The sequence below is a fragment of the Eschrichtius robustus genome, chromosome 3, assembly GCF_028021215.1.
Source record: "Eschrichtius robustus isolate mEscRob2 chromosome 3, mEscRob2.pri, whole genome shotgun sequence".
Classification (NCBI taxonomy): domain Eukaryota; kingdom Metazoa; phylum Chordata; class Mammalia; order Artiodactyla; family Eschrichtiidae; genus Eschrichtius; species Eschrichtius robustus.
The window spans coordinates 120,022,879-120,047,494 of NC_090826.1; the positions used below are offsets into that span (position 1 = coordinate 120,022,879).

Here is a 24,616-nt window from a genome sequence, read left to right on the forward strand (position 1 = left end):
TAGGATTATATATTGTAGTAGACTTCTGACTTGGTCCTTTGACATTGAGAAATATATCCAGAAATCTTTTTGAAAATAAGATGTTTATGCCCTTTGGCTTAGTATGTAATTCACAGTACACTTTTCAATATGCTTGCTCCACTTTATCTTCAAGGGACTCATTTCTGCCCATCTGTCGGGTGAATGACTTCGAGATTGCTGATATTCTATATCCAAGTAAGTGAGAATTTAAAACAATTTTTAACGTTTGGCTTCAATCTAACATTTTACCTTTCCATCAATAAATGTGAAAAAATAAAGAGAAAAGACTTCAAGGAACTTGGATTTAGAAAGTATATCTGATTCTCAAGGATGGATTTTTTCATATCCTATTATTGGAAATTTTTCCTTTGTAAAGCCACAGAAAAGCTGTTTTTCTGATTAGTTTTTTTTAACTCCTTACATTTGAAAAATATCCTGTAAATTTGAGAATATGAATACAAATAATATGCAAGCTATGATGTTGCATAGTGGGTTAATTATACCAGTTTTATCAACTGTAGTAATTACTTTTTACCATGGAGAAAGTACCTTTTAGCACTGATAATAGTCATGATATTATATTAAAATGTAAAATTCTCCTAACTTTGTGTCCGTTTATTCATTTGACCCTTTTGTATTTATATATCAGGTTATCTTATGTTGGAAGATATTTGGTGTGCTATTTAAAAATTTGTTTTTATCCTCTTTTGGATCTCCTCCTTTTTTTGTTGTTGTTTATTGACATATAATTTACACAAAAGTTCACCAATTTTAAATTTTAATTGAGTAAATCTTAACAAATATATACAGTTATATAACCAGTGCCACAATCATGACCCCCGCAAAGGTCTCTCACATCCGTTTGAAGTCAGTTTCCTTTGGTCACCCCCTTTTACCTGCAATCACTGATCTGCTTTTTATCACTATAATTTTTTGACTTTTCAGAACTTCATGTAAATGAAAGCATATAGTCTGTAGTCTTTTGTGTCTGGCTTCTTTAACTTAGCATAATGCTTTTGAGATTTGTCCATGTTATTGCATTTACTAGTACTTTGTTTCTTTCATTTTGGAATAGTAGTGTATCATAAGTATATACCACAATTTGTTTATCCATTGTCCAGTTGATAGACATTTGAATTGTTTCCAGCTTTTGGCCATTGTGAATAAAGTTGCTGTGAACGTTAGTGTACAAATCTTTGTATGCACATGTTTTCATTTCTCTGGGTAAGTACTAGAAGTAGAAATTCTGGTTCACGTTGTAAGTATATGCTTAGCTTTTTAAGAAACTGCCAAACTGTTCTTCAAAGTGGCTGTATCATGAAGCTAGTGCATTACCACTAGCAATATGTGATAGTTTCAATTGCTCCACATCCTCCCTGGACTTGATATTGTAGGTTTTTAATTTGACATGCTAGAGGCTGTCTAGTTGTATCTCATGGTTTTAATTCACATCTCCCTGATGACTAGATAATAATGAGCATATTTTCATATGCTTATTTGCTATCCATATGTCTTTGGTGAAGTGTCTATTTGAATCATTTACCTACTTTTTAAAAATTAAATTGAGTTGGAAGGCTTCTTCAGATATTTTGGAAACAAGTAGTTTATCAGGTATGTGTTATGAAAGTATCTTCTCTTGGTCTGTTGCTTGCCTTTTTAATTTCATAACTGTGTCTTTTCAAAGCAAAATATATTTCAATTTAGGATATTCTAATTGATCATTGTTTTTCTTTTGTCATTCATAAAACTATTTTTTGTGTTCTACCAAGAAATCTTGGCCTTAAGGATTTATTTGGCTAAATTTTATCCTATATTTTGCTGTAAGCGTATTGTAGTTTCAGCTATTATTGTTTAATGCCTGAATTTTTGTATATCATCTGAGGCATAGGTCAAGGTTCATTTTTTTTCCTTTATGCATATGGTTATAAAATTATTCTAGCACCATTCATTGAAAAGATTATCCATTCCCCATTGAATTACCCTGGCACTTTGGTCAAAAGTAATTGATTAACCACTGTACATCTGTTAGAATGGCAAAAATCTAAAACACTGACAATACCAAATGCTCATGAGGATATGGAGCAACAGGAACTCTCATTCACTGCTTGTGGGAATGCAAAATGGTATAGTGACCTTGGAAGACACTTTTCAGTTTCTTACAAGACTGAATGTATTCTTACTGTATGATCCAGTAGTCATGCTCTTTGGTATTTACCCAAACGTGTTGAAAGCTCATGTCCACACAAAAACCTGCAAACAGATATTTGTTGCAGCTTTATTCATAATTGCCAAAATTTAGAAGCATCCAAGATGTCCTTCAGTAGATGAATGGATGAACTAGTACATCCAGACAGGGGAATATATTCAGTGCTATAAAGAAATGAGTTATCAAGCAATGAAAAGACATGCAGGAATCTTAAATGCATATTACTAAGTGTAAGAAATCAATCTACAAAGGCTGTTTACAGTACCATTCCAATTATGACAATCTGGAAAAGGCAAAACTTATAAAGATAGTAAAAAGATCATTGTTTGCCAGGGACTAGAGGGAGGGAAGAATGGATAACCAGGGCACAGAGGATTTTTAGGGCAGTGAAACTATTGTGTATGATACTGTAATGGTGGATACGTGTCATTATACATTTGTCAAAACCCATAGAATGTGCAACTCCAAGAGTGAACTCTAATATGAACTATGGTCTTTGGCTGATAATGATGTGTCAGTGTAGGATCATCTTTTGTAACATATATACCACTCAGGTGTGGGATGTTGATAGTGGAGTAGGCTGTGCGTGTACAGGGACATAGCGTATATGGAAACTACTTTCTGCTCAATTTTTCTGTGAACTAAAGTGCTCTAAGAATTCTGTTTTAAAAAGTCAATGATCATATATATATATGAGTATATTTCTGGCTTCACTCTTTGCTCCATTGATCTATATGTCTGTCCTTACACCAACCATACTACCTTGATTACTTTATCTCTATAGTAAGTCTTGAAATCAGGGAGTGGAAGTCCTGCAACTTTGTTCACTTTTTCAAAATTGTTTTAGTTTTTCTGGTCTTTTGTATTTCCATATAAATTTTAGAATCAGCCTGTCACTTTCAACCCCCCTCCACTCCCCATAGCCTACTGGAATTTTGACTGAGATTACTTTGAATGTGTAGTTCATTTGGGGGATAATTGACAACTTGATAATATTGGGTCTTCTAATCCATGTGTATATCCCTCCATTTATTTAGGTTGTCTTTAATTTTTCACAACAGTGTTTTATAATTTTCAGAGTACAGGTCATATACTTTTTGATAAATTTATCCCTAAGTACTTCAATTTTAAGTGATATTGTAAACTTCTTTTAGTTTAAATTTCTGATTGATTGGTTATTGCTAGTGTAGAGAAACAATTGATTTTTATATATTGACCTTATTTCTAGTAGATTCTTTAAAATAGATTCCTTAGGGTTTTCTACACGGACAATCATATTGTTTGAGAACAAAGACAGTTTTACTTCTTTTCCAGTCTAGATGTATTTTACTTATTTGTCTTTCCTTCTGCAGTGGCTAGGACTTCTAGCGTAATGTTGAATTAAAATGGTGAGAGCAGGCATCATTGTCTTGTTCCTGATCTTAAGGGGAAAGCATTTAGGCTTTCACCAGTAAGTATAATGTTAGTTTTAGGATTTTCTTAGATTGCCTTTATCAGGGTAAGCAACTTCTATTCCTAGTTTGTTTCATGAATGGGTATTGACTTGTTTTAAATTGCTTTTCTGCATCTAGTGAGAAAATCAAATGGTTTCTCTTTTTCAGTCTAGTGGATTACATTGTTTGATTTTTGAATGTTAAACCAACTTTGTATTCAGGATGAACCCCATTTGATTATGATGCATTATGTTTTTTAATATATTGCTGGATTTGATTTGCTAATATTTTGTTGTGTTTTTGTGATGATGTTCATGAGGGCTATTGGTCTGTAATTTTTTTGTAATTTTACTGCAGTGACAGACTTTGGATATCAGGGTATTGCTGGCCTCTTAGGATGAGTTTAAAAAGATTCCCTCTTTCATGTCCAGGAATAGTTTTGTAAAATTTGTGTTATTTCTTCATTAAATGTTTGGTAGAATTCACCAGTAAATCCATCTGGGACTGGAGTTTTCTCTGTGAGAAGGTTTTAAATTAATTAATAATTCAATTTTTTTTTTTAATAAATAAAGGGCTATGCTGTTTGTTTATTCCCAGAGCTACTGAATGAGCTTTTGTAGGCTACCTTTTTCAGCAAGTTTATCCATTTCATTTAAATGGGCAAATTTATTAACATAAAGTTGCTCCTAATTTTCCCGTATCATTTTAATAGTCTTTGGGGTTAGTAGTGATGTCCCGTCTCTCATTCTGACATTAGTAATCTGTTTTTTCACTCTTTTATTTTTCCCTGATCAGTCTGGCTAGAGGTTTATCAATTTTGTTGAGCTTTTAAAAGAACTAGATTTTTGTCTCACTGATTTTTATGTATTTTATTTCTATTTTCTGTTTTATTGGGTTTTTGTGCTATTGTTATTCCTTCTTTTTTCATGCTTGCTTTGGGTTTGCTCTTCTTTTTTTTTTTTCTCCTAGTTTTTTAAAGGTTAGAAGCTGAGGCCATCAGTTTGAGATCTTTCTTCTTTCCTAATATAGGTGTTTAGTGCTAATAAATTTCCCTTTAGCCCTGCTTTAGCTGTGTCCTACAGACTGATTATAGATGGTTTCATGTGTGTGTGCACACGCACGTGTGTACACGCGCACATGCATTTTGGATTATAAATTTAAGCTCATCTTCAGCAGGATAGTCCTGTGCTTCTTTGGCTTCTGGGGTTGAGGCCATATCCCTCCTGAGATATCTTTTGCTTTTGGAAGTTATTCCAGGATTATCATAGGCTAAAGACCACTTTTTATCTTAATTCCTAATTTCGATAGTTCTTGGATCAAATATATAGTTTAATTTAAACCAAAAACCCATATGGCAATGAGCCCAAGGTTTAGAATTCTCAGAGGAGACTATTTCCTTACTAGAGAAAAGGCTGAGCCACTAGTAACTTTGTCATTTCCCTGCACTGTTATGAGAAATTTTTCTTTCCTGAATCTACCTTTTCTCTAAGGATGTAGCCTTTCTAGAGTCCCACATCTAGTAGCGATCTCAGTTCCAGTTCCCTGTGTCATGTGAGTCCAAGGCATCATCAGCCGTTCCTATATGAAAGTTGATAATCTAAACCACTTGCTTACTCAACCTGGAGTTATTCTCTCTTGGTTCTCCTCATTTCTGGCTGTTTGTTTGTTTTTTTTAATAAATTTATTTATTTATTTAATTTTTGGCTGCGTTGGGTCTTCGTTGCTGTGCGTGGGCTTTCTCAAGTTGCGGCGAGCGGGGGCTACTCTTTGTTGTGGTGCGTGGGATTCTCATTGTGGTGGCTTCTCTTGTTGTGGAGCACAGGCTCTAGGTGCTTGGGCTTCAGTAGTTGCAGCACACAGGCTCAGTAGTTGTGGCTCGCGGGCTCTAGAGCGCAGGCTCAGTAGTTGTGGCGCACAGGCTTAGTTGCTCCGCGGCATGTGGGATCTTCCCAGACTAGGGCTCGAACCCGTGTCCCCAGCATTGGCAGGCGGATTATTAACCACTGCGCCACCAGGGAAGTCCCTGTCTGTCTGTTTTTAATAAGACTTTCTCTTTATCACACATTTTCAGCAATTTGATTATAATGTGTGTTTGGGGATTTTATTTTATTTTATTTTTTTACCCCCACTTAGATTTGCTCACTTCCTTGGATATGTTTATAGTTTCTATCAAATTTGGAAAATATTTAGCTATTTTATAAAAGTTTTTTCTGCCATTCCTTTTTGTAGGACTCCAATTACACATTTGTTATGCTGCTTGATATTGTCCCTCAGTTCATAAGTTCTCTATTCTTTTTTTTCTCTCTGGCCTTCATTTTAGATAGCTTTTATTGCTATGTCTTCAGTTTCACTAATCCTTTCATCTGTAGGTCTAATCCTATCTAGTGCATTTTTCATTTCAGGTATTTTATTTTTCAACTGTAAAATTTGATTCAGGTTTTCCCTTTCTCTCCTTATAATGCTAATGCTTTTCTCTACCTTCCTGAACAAATGGAATATATTTATAGAATATATTCATAGGCTGAAAGAATTCAAAGGCTGAATCAAGAAGATAGAGTTTTTATAAATTTTAGTTGCCTTGGCCTCTTCAGACTCTAAAAATTATAGTTGCTTTGTTCTCTCCAAACTCTAAACTCTATCTTCATGACTCAGCAGAACCATGAGTTCTGTTTATATTCTACCTCCCTGGGGTACAGCCTGAAAATTCCCTTAAGTGGTGGGCTAGTGCATTCATTAATAGGGTTCACCTCATTTTACTTCTCTTGTGGATTGCTGTCCTATATTGCTTGTTGTTCAGTGTCTAAAATTTGTTGTTTTATATATTTTGTCTGGTTTTCTGGTTGTTTAAGATGGGGTAGTAAATCTGGTCTCTGTTGTTCTTTCATGGTCGAAGTACTTTTTTTTTTGGTTAAGATAATTCTGATCATCAAGTTAGAGCAGAAGTTCTTCACTTTGGTTAATTAGCATACACACATTTTTGTTCTGTAACTATGAGCGGAATATATGGTGGAAAAAGGATAAATTTTCACTTTTATATTATATTGTTTCAAAGATTTATTTAAGGAGTCTTTCTATTTTAGAGGCAAAACGGACAAGCCGGTTTTTAAGTGGCATTATCAACTTTATTCACTTCAGAGAAGCATGCCGTGAGACATACATGGAGTTTCTTTGGCAATATGTAAGATTTAAGTGAATTTTTTGGGTCACATACCAGATCAATAACATCATTTATGCACCACTAATCTGTTTTGAAATGGTTGTCACAGATACCTAATTGTTTTATGGCCATTAGAATTAAATTTACATATCAATATTATATTCATATGAAATTGCAGATTTTAGTAAGCTGATCTCAGAATGAGATTTTCTTCTATATTTGGTATCATTAGGGAGAAGCTGGGGTTTTTGTTTTAATTTTGTAGCTGAGACTCCTTTTCCTTTATTAGGAAATGTAAGAGAAGAGAATAGTGATAACCCATTCCTCTTCTTTGAAGTTTAATAGATAATGTAGTGTTCTTTAAATAATTGAGATATTTGACGTTTATATTTGCTTTCTAAATAATGGCCTAATTAGGTGTTTTGTTCTATGTATCATGCTTACTCAGCATTGCATTATAAGATTCAGTTCAAGTAAATCACTTTAACTGCTAGAAACTCATTTCATCAACAATTTAGGGAATTTGGAAAGATTATGGGTCATCTGTGTGATTTGTTCCCATCTGTCCTCAGCTTGAGGGTACCATGCTTTTAGAAAAGCACCGGAGTAACACCAGAGAATTAGGCCTTTAGTGACTGAGCTACACTGATAAATATTTCCTTGTACAAATCATGTTCAGCTTATACCACCTAAACATCACATACTCTCCAAAGTGTACAGATGTATGTGCCGACACATACAAACACACAACTTTGTTTGGCTAATTTCGCTTCATTTTTTTAAGACATGGCTCAGACAGCTATGATTTCTGTGAACCCTCTGCGATACACCTTCCCAGCCATTGCCCAAGTTGGATTGGATGTCATTATATTCAGTTCTATGACAAGTTGTTTTGTAGTTTTATATTCGTTTTTCTGACTTGTCAAGGAGACTGAACTACTTACGTCAAGGAACTACAAGTTAGTCTTCTTGGAAATTATTCCTGGTACCTAGCACAGGGCCTGACTGTAGTAAGAACTCAGCATTTGTGTGTTGAATAAGTAAAGGAATTCCTAAGTCACTTGTCGTAAATGCCAAATTCTTTCTTAAATTTCTTATTTCTCATGGTGAAAGTTGTGGAGTGAGGAAGCATTTTGTAGCCAGTACCGGTAGATACTTTTTTAAACATGTCTCTGATTTTGTTGAAAAACACTAATATGAAATTGTTAAAATTGCTTTAATAGAAATCTTCTGTGGACAAAATGCAGCAGTTAAATACTGCACACCAGGAGGCAATAATGAAATTGGAGAGACTTGAGTAAGTAGGAGATTTACAAATAAAATAAATGCAATTTCAAAATGCAAAATGAATGTAAGTAGTATTTTACAGTCTACAGTCTACTTCATCTCTTTTATCTTCCTTATTAAATAGCAGAGTGTTTAAGTTTACCTTTTTTGAAAAAGAAAAACTAGCTTTTCTTCTTTCTAACTTTTAGTGCATAATTTACTCTTTTACTTCTTTTTTGTTGTTAGTGCATCAGCCAGACATGTTTAAAGCCATTAACTTACTCTCCTAAATTATATCTAGTGGTATTTATCTTACGTAGGTGAGCAGTTACTGACAGGATTCTCTTTTTTCCTTCAGATCAGTTAATTCTGTTAAAATTTTTATTCCTTCCACAGAGGTTTGCTGTTTTGTTTTGTTTTGTTTTGTTTTTTGACTCAAAGGTCAGATAGGAGAAGGAATCATTCAAGGGTTATGATTTCTTGGCTTTGTATATATTGATTTTGAACAAAAGGATTTTTTTATCCCTTCTAATATGTTGATGTCTTTGGATTTTTCCGTTTCAGGTGAGAGCTCTTTTTTAGCCTGCCCTGGCATAAATTGCCTTTAGAGACAGCAGTAAGCTGAAAAGACTGGGAGTAGGAGGCAGATATTAAAATTTAACATGGTAAATTCACCATAAACCACGTCAAAAGAGAAATGACAACCTGGAAGAGAATATTTGCAACATATGCAGCGAAGCCTTACTATCTCTAATAACAAAGGCCATGTAATATTCTTAATCTACAAAGAACTCCTACAAACTGATAGGAAAAAAGATAATAGAAAAATGGGCAAAGGCTATAAACAGGGAATTTACAGAGGATTAAGTGCAAATAGCTAATTAAAAATACGTAAAGATTGTTAAACTCAATAGCAGTCAAGGAAATGAAAATTAAAGTAACAATTCTACACCATGTTTTAAAAACTAAAGTTGAGCACATTCACATGGAAGAGACTGAAACATGTGTAAGTGCTGTTAGGAAGGATTAGGAGAGCAAAAGAAATGGGTGATACAGGAGAGAGATGTGAGAAAATGAGGGCCAGAGCAGAGGTGGAGGAATCAACACTAAAATTAGGAGTGGAGTTAGAAAGGGTAGGAATGTATGCAGATGAGTCCGCACAGAGATTTGGTGGCAGGAAGTTGAAGGAGCTCCTCTGATTTTTATTTTCTCTTTGTAGTAGAGGCCAGCCAGATCATGGATTTTAAATTACTGTCATTTGGAAGAATGAGAACTCATAAACATGAAAGCAGATAGTTTTTTTCATTTAAGTTATTGGAGAGCAGAGACTGTTTTTGTTCTTTCAAGGTTAAGAACTTGATATATGTTATTTTAATTTATTTTGCTGTGTTCAGTTCTGTTCCAGTTGAAGAGCAAGCAGAGTTCAAGCAGCTTTCAGATGATATTCAGGAGCTGCAGCAATCGCTGAATCAAGAGTTTCGTCAAAAAACGGTATCTGTTGTTGGACACCTTAAACTTTTTTAAAGTTTTTTTGGAGATGTGGAGGAGCTAAGATCACATTGCTTTCAATTTACTAAAGAAATGGGGTATATCGCTGTGTCCATTTGTGCACCTTATAACAGATATATACTTCTGTTGTCCAGGTCAAACCATGATTATTTATTGATGTTGTCAAAGGTATATGCTATCTTATTGACTAGAATTTTTTAAGATTTTTTTGTGTCTAAACCTGATGTTTCCAAACTGTATGCTGAGGCACCCTGGATACTGCAGCATACTCTCAAGGGTGCTTCAGGATATTTTAAATTTTAAAGGGAAACAACATTCAGCATCTGTCATACACTGCTTGAACTTTTCTAGCTCAAGGTAGTTCACAGTTTCAACATGAACTCACGTTACCTTCCTTTCGTATCTTTGTGAACATGGGTTTTTGGCTTTTGCCATGATAAAAAGCAAGTGCTATGTGAAAATCATCGTGCAACAGGAAAATAAGAATCGTCTGTGTCCAATGATTATAAGATGTGTGAATTTGTGCAGTGCCCAATTTTTGCAGTACACACATCCAATTTGGAAGTAGTTGTGGCTGTTTAAGAATAAAATAAAAATAGTATTTTTCTTTCAATTTGTATGTATTCCTTTTTTAAAGGGCTACTAAGTTATTAGGACATAAATACTTATTCAGTTATTTGGATTTAACTACTTAATAAAGGAACTGTTAGGTGTTTCTTTTGTCCTTAAGGTCATAATGAACAGAAAGTTTGAGATTATCTGGTCTAATCCATTTAATTCATCTCCTTTCTTACTTTTATTTTATTAAAAAGCATTGACTAAATTTAAATCTGTTTTGAATCATTATAAAACAGTTGTTTGCTTCTTTCCCTAGATAGTGCTGCAAGAGGGAAATTCACAAAAGAAGTCAGATATTTCAGAGAAAACCAAGCGTTTGGTAAGCATCTTTTCATTTAACTAGCATTTAAGGTTTGAATCTTTTGTTTGGAGGAGTATTTTAACTGTGTGTTATTATTGTTAAATGTTTCTCTCTTTTTCCCTTAAAGTGAAACTAATTTAACTTTTTCCAATTTAAATATAATAGATGACTATTGTTTTAAAAAATATGGAAACACAAAAATGTATGACAGAAGTGAAAATCACCTGAAAGCTCACCATGCAGATACATGTCATAGATTACATTTCTCTGTGCAAATATACACATATATGTGTAATTCTACATAAATGATATTACACTCTACATGTCTCAAACCTGCTTTTTTCTCATTTTACAATATAGTGTAAATAGTTATCACATCAATATATAGCCTCATTATTTTAATAACTGCATATAGTTGTGCATTCTATGTATATACCTTAATGTAGATTGTTTTAGTGTCTTATTGATAGACATTCACATTGCTTCTAATTTTTTTGCTATTGAACAATAGCACATGTGTGTTACACACCTACCCATGTACCTGCATATTTGTGCACCAGGCTGCTTTTTATCATACAATAGATTCCTAAATGTAGGACTTCTGGGTTAAAGGGAATCACACTTAAATTTGGCCCACATTGCCAAACTGACTTCTAAAAAGATATCAATTTGCACTTCTACCAGTAGAATATGAGAGTATTCTTTTCCCTACATTGTTGTCAAAAGTGGATGTTTTTACTTTTCTTTTCTTTTTATCTTTGTCATTCTTATAGGGGAAAAAAACACCTCATTTTAATTTTGATTTTTTTGTTGTTGTTGTTTAGTGATTTAGACCACCTTATTCAGTGATTTGTTGTTATTTCTTACTTTGTGAACTGTCTGTTTATGTTCCTTGTTTATTTCATTTTTTTTTTAAAGTCCATGAATTAGGGGTATTAACTCTATTTGTCTTTCAAATTCATCATTTTTTCCTATTGGCAGGTTTATGTATTTTTGTAGTAAAATTGATAGATATAGTGTTCTACATTTGGGTTTAACTCGATACAGAGAAAGGCCTATCTCATTCCTCATTTTTTTAATCCCATATTTTCTCTTGTACTTTTATTATTTCCCTATTTTTTTTTGTTGTTGTTTTTTTAAATAAATTTATTTATTTTTGGCTGCGTTGGGTCTTCGTTGCTGCATGTGGGCTTTTCTCTAGTTGCGGCAAGCGGGAGGCTACTCTTCGTTGCAGCGCACAGGCTTCTCATTGCGGTGGCTTCTCTTGTTGTGGAGCATGAGCTCTAGGCATGCAGGCTTCAGTAGTTGTGGCTTGCGGGCTCTAGAGCGCAGGCTCCATAGTTGTGGCGCACGGGCCCAGTTGCTCCACGGCATGCGGGATCTTCCCGGACCAGGGCTCGAACCCGTGTCCCCTGCATTGGTAGGCGGATTCTTAACCACTGCGCCACCAGGGAAGTCCCCCTATTATTTTAATGTTTATACTTTATAGCTATCTGAAATTTACTTTGGTATAATATATTCCTTATTTTTCTGTCACTTTTTATTGGCAGATGTTTTCATCAGAGTAGTATTGACTATGGTTCAATTTTATTACTCATTTCTCTCTGTCCCATTTAAATCTATATTAAAACAAAATCACTTTGTAGTTAAAATAGCAAATTTAGGCTTTTTGAAAAGGGAAGAAAATTGATGAAAGTCAATGCTAATGTAAGGAAAATGATCTCTAATTTTGTAGGGTGTTAAAAGAGTAGATAATGTGGTGGTGTGCTAAATTCTAAGAATAAAGTAAATAATATTGTTTCAAACATTCAGTTTTGGCCTCTGAGTTAGTTGATGAAAAGGTAAGAACTTTTTAAAATTTTTTAGTTAAAAATAATTTAGGCAAATTATACAAGCTGTATAGTAATACATTCCTATTGTAAAATACTCATATAACACACATATGCATATATAAAGAGAGAGAGAGAGAGACCTGAAAGGCCCTCTTCTCTCTGCGAACTGTACCTAGAGGTTACACTTTTCCAGTCCTTTTTCTGTGCCGTTACATGCACAGATGGAGGTGCATATAGACATTTGTTGCTGTTTTGTTGTTCTGTTTTCATAGGAATGCATTTGTGTTATATAAGAGAATTCTCAGATACCCTTCATCTTAATTCCCCAAATGGTTTGAAATTCAGGAGAAGGAAATTTGTTTTAGTTTAGTAACTGTGTACTGAGTACCTTCTCAGTGCTATTACTTTCACTGGGTTCTGGGAAAGCAAAGATAACTGTTCACAATCCCAGGTTGCTCAGTTAATTCAGAAACACATATTAAATACATAGTTACAGTATCACATGTACAATAACTGTTTATAGAAAGAATACAGAGGAAGTAGGAACAGGATTTTCAAGGATTAATAGAAACTCACTTGCAGTACAGGAATGGGATGATGGTACTCAGGAGGACCATACTATCAGAGAGAGATCACTTATAATTGTCCAGACATAAGACTGACTATATTACCAGATTGTAGAGTATAGTAGGAAGCTGGTGGAAGATGACACTGGAAAGGAGAGTAAGAGCTACATAATGAAAGATCTTGAATGGTGTGTTAAGGAGCCTGATCTTACCCTGCAGACAAATGTGAGCAATCAAGCAGGGGAGTGATGTGGTCAAAATTTAATTTAACCCCCACTACAACAAACACAGACCCATTTCTTTGTTCTTTTCCATTACTGTAGTGGCTAATCACCAGTTTTATTATTATATCTAACAATATAAAAATGTTTTCTCAACAGAATGAACTAAAATTGTCAGTGGTTTCTTTGAAAGAAGTACAAGAGAGTTTGAAAACAAAAATTGTGGATTCTCCAGAGAAGCTTAAGAATTATAAAGAAAAAATGAAAGATACAGTCCAGAAGCTTAAGAATTCCAGAGTGAGTTTCCTTTTAATTTTAATGCTTTTCTCTTTTTCTTTTTAGCAACTCTTGTTTAATTGTGTGTTAATTTTCTAATTTCCAGATTATCTGTACATCTCTTCTTCTTAGGCTTTTTGCCCTTGTCTTTAATTTTTAGCTCTTCTCTAAAATGGATGTAGAAAAAGAAGTATAATTTCAAGATATTTGTTTAATTATGCAACAAATTTTTGAGGCTTTTGCCCTGGGTGATCAAAACAGAAATGACCTGTCCTCATGAGACTTAGTTACTTTATCTTAAGTGAGAAAGGTGTTAAACAATTTTAAAATTAGTTATATAATTATAAATTATAATATGTATTATGAAAAATTATAGGGTGTGCATGTGTAGAGGCAGGAAGTATATGGGAACTCTCTGTACCTTCTGCTTAATTTTGCTGTGTACCTAAAACTGCTCTAAAAAATAAAGGCTATTTTTAAAAAAGCACCAATAAGAGAAACAAACAAATAAAAAATAGGATAGGGTGCTTCAAAATAACATAATGAGAGTAGCCTAGTTTAGTATTTTGGAAATCAAGAGGTGGAGGTGGGAAGGAATGGAAATTTATGTTGAGATCTGAAGGATGAACAGAGGTTATATTAATAAATTGATATTGGAAGAGCATTCAAGGCAGAGGGAACAGCATATGCAAATTCTATGAGTTAGTAGTAGAGAGTAAGTTATATTCAAGGAAGAAAGCATGATGTATAAGAAGGAGAATGGCATGAGATGATGATGGAAAATGGGCAATGGGCAGATTATTCAGGGTGCTGGATTTTACCTTAAGAGCAAGGGCATACCACTGGCTAGTTTAAAAGGGGAGTGTTGGAACATGGTATGATTTAAGTTTAAAAAGATTATGGGTTACTCTGGGAGATGGATTGAGGTATGTGGGGCAAAAGTAGAAGTGGGTAGACAATTTAGCATCCTTTATGAGGAAAGGTTTTTAACTATTAATTAAAAAGAACATTTCTGGTTTATCTCTGAATTTGTTATTCAAGTCATTCCTGATAATTGAGAATTATCACACGGGAATAGACAAAGATTACTAGAACAGAAATGAGAGCTCAGAAATAGATCTGAGTATTTATGAGATCTATTTATTTAATAAGCAATTCTGATTCAATTGGCAGTTCATCTAGACGAAAAGCAAGTTGAGTCTATACCTTGCACTATTTACAAAAATAATTTTTAATTGGATTGAAAATTTAACAAGTTTACAAATTTTAGGAGAACACTTGTATTATCTTGCACTGGGGTAGAATTTTTAAATTAAGATTGGAAACTCAAAAGCTATAGAGAAAAGTAGACGTGTGGAACATATATATAGTGCATATGACAGGTAAAGGGATTATATCCATGATATGCAAAGATACAAGAGTATTTACAAATTAGTAGGAAAAAGACAACTTAATGGAAAAATGAGCTGAAATATGATTAAGCATTTCACTGAAGACAAAATCCAACTGGTTAATAAGGCGGGAGGAGGGAGAGACTAGTGGGGAAAGGAAAGAAGCCTTTGTATTGTTGCAGTGCTTGTGGTAAACATGTGCTCATTTCCTAATTTTAGAAGATTAATCTTTTTGAAAGAATTAGCTGTAGTAATAGTTATTACACAAATGAATAGGAAGATTATAATTGGTAATATAATTGCCCAGGAATAATCAGGAGTAGTTTGAGTATTAGCAGAAATGAACTCTTTTAAAATCATTATGAATAACCTTTGGAAGGTACTTCAATGAGTGATTTAGTAAAATTATGGTAGTTTTTCTTTGTTCAAGGATATTTGGCAATTAGGAAGCATAATTATGTGTGCTTAGACACATGTCAGTAATAGTGCTTTGTTACTGACCTAGAAACTTAATTGTTCTCTGCTCTTAAGCTTTCAGTATTAAGTACAGAAATTATTTAAGAGCAAACAAATTGACATTACTGCAGTTTCATAAAGAAGAGTGTCAACCTGGTTTCTGTGTTTTTTTTCTTTCAAAGCAAGAAGTGATGGAAAAGTATGAAATCTATCGAGACTCTGTTGACTGCCTGCCTTCATGTCAGCTGGAGGTGCAGCTATATCAAAAGAAAATACAGGACCTTGCAGATAATAGGGAAAAATTAACCAGTTTCTTAAAGGAGGTTTGTATTGTATGGAGTTTTTATGTCTTTATTATGTAATAGTTTACTGTAGTCCCTTGGATTTGCTTTTACTTTCTGTTGCTATTTTCCTACAGAAAAGCTGGGTCATTCTACATTATAATAGATGTGGCAATGTGTGCTCAAGGATAAAACACTGTTGTTTTTAAACATAGCAATAGTAGACCCATTTTAACCTTCAGATGAAATGAATAATAAATTAATTAACATAGCATATTACCATGTATATTTTGGAAAAAAGTAATGGAATTTTAAACTTGTTCTGACAGTTGGAAATGATCTTCTAATCAGTAAGCATAAAGTGCCAACTTACTGCCTAACACTGTAGCTAGGATCTATAAAGAGATTTAAAGTTTAAGACACAGACCCTGCCCTGAGTGAAGATGGACAGCTAAGGCCAACGTTTTTAAGTTTCTTAGGCTAGAAACTTGAAAATCCTTTTCACTTCATTGTCCTAATCCAGACTGTCCCCAGGATCACTGACATAGCGTTTGATGAAAGATTTCTTTCTTGAGGGAAAAAGGGGTTGAAGGGTGCATAGCCTGAGATATTCTTTCCCAGCTACACACTTCCCTTATCTCCCATCAAGAGTCAGCACAAAAAAAGATTGAGATCCACTGCTTTTGTTTCTAGGGTCTACTCTTTCCTCTTTATTCCTACTACCTTAGTTCAGACGCTCACCCCCTCAACTTAGCTTGTTGGCTGATCTTATTAACGTGTTCCTCTATTCCAATCCTTGCTGATAAAATGACATGATAACTAACACCTCTCTAGGTGTCAGATTCTTTCTCAGTATCCCTAGTGCCTTCCTGTTGTCTGTTTTGTTCAGTCTGTGTTCTTGTGCTGGGCTTTCAGTGTTTAAACAGTTTTATCACATTTTAAAATTGTATTTTATTACAGCTCATCCTAGAAAATAGTCCTTCATTTTATTTGTAAATCCTAATTGGTTGTATTGACTTTAAATACATCTCATAAAATACAGAGCCTGAACTTGGAGGACAAAATTGAGAGTGATGAGTCAGAACTGAAGAAATTGAAGGCTGAAGAAAATTCCTTTAAAAGACTGATGATTGTGAAGAAGGAAAAACTTGCCACAGCACAGTTCAGAATAAATAAGAAGCATGAGGATGTCAAGCAGTACAAACGCACCGTGATTGAGTATGAACTTATTTTAAATTTAATGCATTAGAAAGTAATTAGAAAAACCTAATTCACTTTTTCCCTAAGATTCCAAATCTCCTATAATTTCAAAAAGGTATTCCACTGTTAGGTGACTAAAACAGATGAGTTAATTATGAATCTCATAATGTTGCTATATCTAGATTTAGAGATGTTTTAGGTACTAGTTTTTTTTTCTTTTCCTGATATCACAATTCCAAATCCTTTGCATAATTCTTCAAAAGGGTTCTGGTGCTACTGCTTATTTCAGTGTACTTTAGAGACAGTGGTCTAGAGTTGTATTAGAGTGAATCAACTGGTTCATTTTATTGTGCAGCTGGTCTGTAACATAGCATATTTTGAGAAAAAGTCTTATTTTTTTATTCATATACGAAGTAGTACTTTGCTAAGCATTTTGTCATGGCCGTCGTCATCGTTGTTGCTGGCCAGTATGTTTGGGTGTTTCATTGGTAGAGTCTTCTTCCCATCCGTTCCAAAAATGTGTTTTTAGAATAAATGCCCCAGATATGTCTATGAGATGACACTATTTCAGCCTCTAAAAGGTGTATTAGGATGGTCTGAAGATTTCCTTTGCTCTTCCTCATGCAGATGAAGAAAAAGGGCAGAACCTGAGGGTTTTAATTTGTTGCCACATGCCTTGCAGGAAAGTTGTGCTGATTCGCACTCCTAACAACAGTACATGAGTGAGCACAACTGGGGAGATGTGACTTAAGATCTCCATGTTAAATAACAGCTTTGTGTGGAAGAGCTTACTGTATGCCATGACCTGAATATAGCGCCACCCTGCGATTCTCATCTGTTTGCTTTTGTATCTTGAGAAGAGTTTTAGGTGTGTCAGTCAAATACAGACAGTCTCTTTGGAATCAAAATTAGAGTTAAATGCTTGACTGTTTAGATTCTTAAGAAGAATTATAATTTAGCTGTCTCTATTTTCCTTTAGAGACTGCAATAAAGTTCAAGAAAAAAGAGGTGCTGTCTATGAGCGAGTAACCACAATTAATCAAGAAATCCAAAAAATTAAATTTGGAATTCAACAACTAAAAGATGCTGCTGAAAGGGAGAAGCTGAAGTCTCAGGTGAGTATATGTTCATAAGAAATTAATTTTAGATAATCTCACAAGTTTAAAATGTAAATTGTGTCTTCCTCATTTTGAAGATTTTGTCAGTTCTCCAGAGTAGAAATTGACCCCTCAGGTCTGTTGCTTTTATTTCCATTTATAGCACCTTTTCCATTACCCTGGGATAGTTTGCATGTATGTCTCCTCATACCTTTTTTTTCCTTGCCTTTTTTCCCTGTTAGCACCTAGAATCGTGCTTTGCAATACGAGTAGGTGCTCCATAAAGGTTCTGAATTTTTTTGATACATGAATTTAGATGGTGATTTAAAGTAATGTCTTCTAAAAAATTTTTGCAATTTTTCCTGATAAAAGGATCTCAAAAGTATTTCTTATCATCAGTGTTAAATGTATTTGAGTTATTACTGGTATTTTGAGATTTTTTTTTTTAATGATAACTTTATCATAATTACCTAAAGTTAGTCTGCTTGTTTCAAGTGTATTTATTTTATTGTTTCATAAACAGTCTCAAGTTTAATGAGGACAGGCATCTTGTCTTCTACATTTTTATCTTCCAAAATGTCAGTATAATGCCAAACATAATATGTTTATTATGTTTATTTCTCTTTTTTTTGTTGACTGCCAAAGACCCAAAGAAGTAGTCTATTCCTGCTGCCTTTATCATATCTCATTCTATCCTCAGCCTTTAAAGTTTGTCCAGTGTCCTCAAGATTGTCCCAAACTGCTCTACCAGAAGTCACTAAAAACAGCCCTTTATCATGTAAAATCCCTTAGCCTCTTTTTCTTCTCATTCTTCATCTTGCCTACATTGATATCTTATCCTAAACCTCTGAAACCTGAAAGATATTTAAACATGCTGTCATTACCTTTCACCATTCACATTTAATTTGCAAGGATTCTTAATACTAAAAGAACCACAGTAGGAAATCCCCTCTCTTGTTCTCAGGAACTTTTATCCTCTGAAATATTAGATTGTTAGCACGTGCACATGTAAGTGTATATATACGTAGTGAGGATTGTCTCAAGGCTACTTTAAAAGGAAGGAAAGAAAGAAAGGAACAGAAGAAAGAAAAAGAAAATGGCTGGGTTTCCCCTCCCATGGTCTGCCCAGTACACTGTCCTGATTTTTTCTATTCTTCCTTTCCTTTCTACGTTCAACTACTTTTTTTTTTTTTTTTTGTTCTGCCCCTTAACTGGATATCTACCAAGCCTTTGGCCCTCTGTTTATCTCTAGAATGGGGGTTAGAAGGACCTTAGGAGATATTTAATCCTGCTTCTTAACCAAATCAAATGAGCAGATATTTATTTGTTATCACATGGTCAGATGCAATTAATGAACCAGTTACTAATGTAAGTAAGTACCTTTTGTCTATAGTTCATAAAAGGTGCCCGTGCCTGCCTTAAATTCCTTTTAGTTTTGTGCATATATGTCTTGCCAATAACATTTTAAGTTTCTCAACAATAGCAATCTTATTTTTTACCTTAGTATGTCATGTCAAACCATGCCTAGAATGCTGCCTTATATGTAGTATGCTTTCCATAAATATTTGTAAAATTGGAAAGCCATCTAGCATGCTGTTTCTAAAAATTAGCCATGTAGTAGAACTCAATGAGGAACTTAAAGATGAGCAACCCCCCACCAAAATATATTGAATTAGAATTACCAGCAGTGGGGCCCATGAGCCTAAATTTTTTAGCATGGCTCTTGAGAACCACTGATGTGTCCTGCTTCATTGTTTTCAATATTATAGAGCTCATCACTACCCAAGCTGTTCTACTAGGACAGCTATAGTTATTAAAATGTTACTTCTTATTTTGAGTTTAAAAATTTTCATTTCTGTACTCTAGTGAGCCAAGATCACCTCTCTGGAACAAATCTGTGTCCTCTTCTACTGAATAAAACTGTACTTAAGACATTTGAGGGTAAAGATCATGGGTTCTTTCAGCCTTCTCATCCAGGTTAACTAGCCCTCGTTTTCCAGCCATTCTTTATATAGTTTAATTTTCAGATTCATTATTCTGTTTACTGTCCTCTCTACTCTGTTTCCTGCTTTTTTTATTCTGTTTAACATGTAGAACCCAGTACTAAACATAGTCTTCCAAGTGATGGTGTGACCAGCCCCAGAGCACAAGGCTACTGTTAATGAAGCATAATATTGGGCTGGATTTTTAGCAGCAGCATCTTGCCCTTGGCTCATATTGTGCTTGTGATCAATTAAAGGACTTCTGTCTTTTTCATGTGAGGTTCTGCCAACTTAAAATTTTTTCACCACACTTTAATGCAACTATTTCTTTGAAATTTTAATTCTGGATTTTACTGTTATTTATTGTAGGTTTCATGTTATTTATTTCCACCTAGGTTTCCAAAATTTCAAGGTCAGTTTAAATCTATGTATCATTCACATTAACTATTTCTCATGGCTTAGCATCACCTACAAATGTGACCAGCATGCCTTTTGCTCCAGGGGAGATAAATGTTGAGTAGAACTGGGCCCTTTGCTGTGTTGTTTTTCTTCCTTCAGAATGGCATAGAACTATTGATCAAAACTTTGGATACAGTTGTTCAACTTGCTAAGTTGTTCTAACCATACCTCTACCCAGACAACACTGTGATATCCACTTGTTCCAAAATAGCTTGGGAGAGTCTCTAAGTCCCCTGGTGAAATCAAGATATATTTTGTCAAAGAACCCTCTTTAGCTTACTTCATAATCATCTTTCATGAAAAGGAAAGAAGGATATGTTAAGATTGCCAAACTGTTCTTTGTGTAATTCTGTTGGATCCTAATGATCATCATATCCTTTTTTTTCACTAAATATTCTTTTCCATAGATATTTCATCTCTTCTAGTTTCAATCATCATCTTTATTTAGATAGCTTTCAAAAAGCTGTTTCCTGTTCTGTCCACCTCAACTCTACTTCTTATTTTAGCTGCCTGATGGATGTTTTCAATGGATTAGCTTATCACAACAAAAATAAACAATTATTAAATTACATTCAACATCTTTAGTGTCTTTCCTCTTCCTCACTTTCTCCTTCCCCCTCTCTCTCTCTTTCCCCTTCCCTTTCCTTCTCTCTTTCACTTAGTTTCTTCATATTCTTCAGTGGCATCATCTTTTTCAAAATATCACAAAGAATTGCAATTTTGGATTTTCTTTAGATAATCCTGATACCCAATCACCAAGATAATGTCATTGATACTGTTCATAACAAATCCTTTCTAATCATACTTCTATCACATAATTTTCTAATACTCATGAATTCCAGCAAACACTGGCTAAATTTCTTCCTTGACTTAAGATTCTCCTGCATCAAATCTTCCCTGAATCCTAAGTATTGCCAAATTTAACCTGCTAAAATATCACTCTTATTACTACACTTTCTCGTTTAAAACAGGAACTCGCTGTTTTCCTGTAGTTATTCATGCATTTAGCCAGTCATTCAACATAATGGTCTATGCACCTACTAGGTGCCAGCCTTTATATTTGATTCAGGGAGTAAGTATGAACAAGGAAGGCATGCATGATCCCTACCTTCTAGGATTTTTAAAGTTTTGTATCTAAGTTAATCATTTTCATTGTTTAAGGTTTAATGGAAAGTGTATTCTCAATACCACTTTCTCTGGCTCCTTTCAGATATCTTTGATTTCTCTCCTTCTCAAATACTGTAGCATTTTTAGTCTATTCTGATCTGTGCTGTCCAATGGGGTAGCTACTAGCAACATGTGGCTATTTACATTTACTTTTAAATTAATTAAAATGAAATAAAATTTAAAGTTTAGTTCTTTGTTTATACTAGCTATATTTTAAGTGCTCAGTATCCAGTCTGGTCTGGATTGTATGTTTTTTTAGGGTAGAAAGCATAATTGCATGTTCCATCGTACTGTTGTACTATTTACAGTGCTACTTGTAGAAGGTACTCAGTAATATATTGGTTGATGAATGAATACATACTTGGTGGGTAAATGGCTACACTGGCCATAAAATTCCTTGGATGTTATGTCATCTTGAATTTCTCTGATTTGAAAAGTGAGATAATTACCTAGACCAATGCTGTCCAAAGAACTTACTGCTAGGAATGTTCTGTACTGCTCAGTACGGTAGCCATTAGGTACATGTAGCTACTGAGCACTTGAAGTGTGGCCAGTGCAACTGAGGAACATGTAGCTGTTTAAATGTAAATTTAAATAATCACGTGTCCCTAGTGGTTGTCATGTTAGGCACTGTAGAACTAGAGTTTGAGTTTAAAAATATTTAACTTCAGCCAAGCTATCACTGTAAGACTTACTTATTATGTGAATGAATATGATAAAGTTCCACTTGGATACAGAATTTAATTGGAAATTGAAATATGTAGCTTTTGTGAGGGCTGTGATCTATTGCTATTAATATCCTGTGAGGGTTGGCTTAGAACTTCAAATGTTTGTTTGCTTCTGTGGATGTGCCAGTGGAATTGGGCTTTAATGTTTCATTCATTTATTGTGGCTCTACCTGTAGGATTTGGTTCCTCCTTGAGAATATAGTTGTTCTCAGGAGAAAATTGTTCCTCTGAGTGTGTTGAAATGGTTGGTTCAGATATTTACAGATTGTATATCTTTATTTAACCACACTTCATTTTAATAATTTCTCATGAGTAATGTCTTTCTACCAAATTTATTCAGCTTTCTCTTTGGAATGAATAAATACGTATCTCTGTAGAGCCAGGAAATTAAATTGATCTGTAGCTGCTGAATGTGCTAATTTTTTTAAAAAAATGGTGTTTACATAAGATAGCAACTAATTCACCTTATTTTTCCTACAAGATTTAAGAAATAAAGGTATCAAAAACTTTTGATTTATTTTCCTAATGATTAATATTCCATCACAGTTGTGGTAATTTGATGCCTGATTTAGATCTTGGGAATCTAATTACCCTCTTCTATTTTTGTATTAGGATTTAATAATGATCTATGTTTAGATTTTGGGAAAATGTTTAGCCTTAAGCATCTATTTATATTCGCTTAATCTAGAGCAGTAGTTCTCAAACTTGCATAGGTGGCAGTCTCTGGAAATAGTGTCGTCCTTTTTTGGAACATTTTGAATCCATACTATATTAAATTATAATCTATATAATTTGCTCAAAATCAGACAGTATCTACACTAGAATTTAAACTAAGATAAATAGTAGCCAAACTATGGGTTTAAGAAAAGTTTAATGGGAGCAGCACTTAAAATTGAGAACATTTATACCCATTATACCCATTTACTGCTTTTTCCTTCCATTGGAAAAGGCCTGCTGTTTTATTTCAGTGGTGAAACACCTTTTGTAATCTTCCAGAATACTACTTTTTCTTGTATCAAGGTTTGAGAATTGTTTTGTTTAAGAAAAATCAGTAATAAACGGATCAAAATTGGCATTTGATGAGTATGAGATAGAATAAAATGTATGCAAAGTGGTTCATTTATTATTTTATTCAGTCTATAGAAATTGTTTTGTAATTTTTTTCTTAATTCTTAACACATCCATATAGGTTTATATGAAAACTCACTATTGCTTATAGTAGGACTGCCTGATCAGTTTGTTAAAACAATTCTAAAAGGTATTCCTATATTTCTCAGTCCTGTAGATTACTTACTAAATCTGTTTACATATCATTTAAATAATGATCAGGGTCAAGTGCAGAGTACAGTAATCTAGGTATTTGCCAAGTAAACATGAAAAGCTCCAAAGTAAAAATTTTTATTTGATGATTAAAAATATGTTCTTAATGTCTTGGAATTCAAGCCATTGTTAATGTTTCTGCTTTGTTCTTTCTAAGTAGCTGACTTTCTGATGCATCTGCACAGCTTAATAAGAGTAGGCATATGAGTGTGTACATGTGCATAAGGTACTTCAGGCTTTAAAATATTATTAATAAATATGAACGAGACTGTTGGAATTCTTGTAACTCATTTTTAGTTTAGGTCATTGCATCGAATCATTCTTATTATATTTCATTTTCTACTTAGGAAATATTTCTCAGCTTGAAAGCTGCTTTGGAGAAATACCATGAAGGCATTGAAAAGGCAACAGAGGACTGTCATACTAAAATAGATGAGAAAACAGCTGAACTGAAGAAAAAGATGTTCAGAATGTCAACCTGATTAACAAAATTACACATCTTTTTGTAAATAGCTTGCCAATTTTTAGTTTTATATTCGGAAAGGGAATAGTTAAGTTGAAGTTAATGGAAGTATCAAAAGTACCAAATAATGTTGGCTCAGTTATTTTTTATATACTCTCATAGGTTATTATTTTGTAAGATAATGCATTTAATGTAGACTTTTGTGAACTTAAAATTAAAATGGCTTGTGCAGCCATTCATGTCTCTACTCTGCTCCTTGTTGTAAGTGGTGGTTGGAGTAAAACAGAAATAATTGCATTTGAAATATATAATTTTTCTCTGTTATTATCATGGCTGTTGCTGCTTTGTTTGTTGACATACAGAGGTATAGTATTATTGAGCCCTGACTTTGCACTAAGCATTGTGGGATCTCATTTGATCTTCACTCAAGCAACTCTAGGTAGACATTTTTATAACTACTTTATAGATGAAGTAGCTATGAAGGTCCTGAGCCAAAATTTGAACTGTGCTCTGTATGAGACTGAGGTCTGGAATGTTTCTACTGTACCACACTTTCTAATGTAATTATTTAAAAGAGAAAGTATGAGTGTGGTAGTCTAATTCTTCACTGATGCTGTGGCATTTTTATGAGGAAAATAAGTTAAAATGTGCAAACTGCTTAGAACA

At 33.9% G+C, this 24,616-nt stretch overlaps 1 protein-coding gene across 4 annotated transcripts in view; it reads left to right on the top strand.

The window, feature by feature from the left end:
• The window catches only part of NUF2 (NUF2 component of NDC80 kinetochore complex), a 30,662-nt gene extending 6,388 nt beyond the window's left edge, over nt 1–24,274 (top strand). For all 4 annotated transcript variants that reach the window (XM_068538342.1, XM_068538341.1, XM_068538345.1 and 1 more), the window contains exons 6-15: nt 155–216; nt 6,741–6,838; nt 8,041–8,114; nt 9,478–9,574; nt 10,467–10,529; nt 13,290–13,427; nt 15,436–15,576; nt 16,577–16,752; nt 17,714–17,849; nt 23,835–24,274. In XM_068538342.1, coding sequence (XP_068394443.1) covers nt 155–216; nt 6,741–6,838; nt 8,041–8,114; nt 9,478–9,574; nt 10,467–10,529; nt 13,290–13,427; nt 15,436–15,576; nt 16,577–16,752; nt 17,714–17,849; nt 23,835–23,969 — 1,120 coding nt within the window. In that variant the 3' untranslated portion in view covers nt 23,970–24,274. The remainder of the gene's footprint in view (nt 1–154; nt 217–6,740; nt 6,839–8,040; nt 8,115–9,477; nt 9,575–10,466; nt 10,530–13,289; nt 13,428–15,435; nt 15,577–16,576; nt 16,753–17,713; nt 17,850–23,834) is intronic.
• Nucleotides 24,275–24,616: the final 342 nt, after the last annotated feature.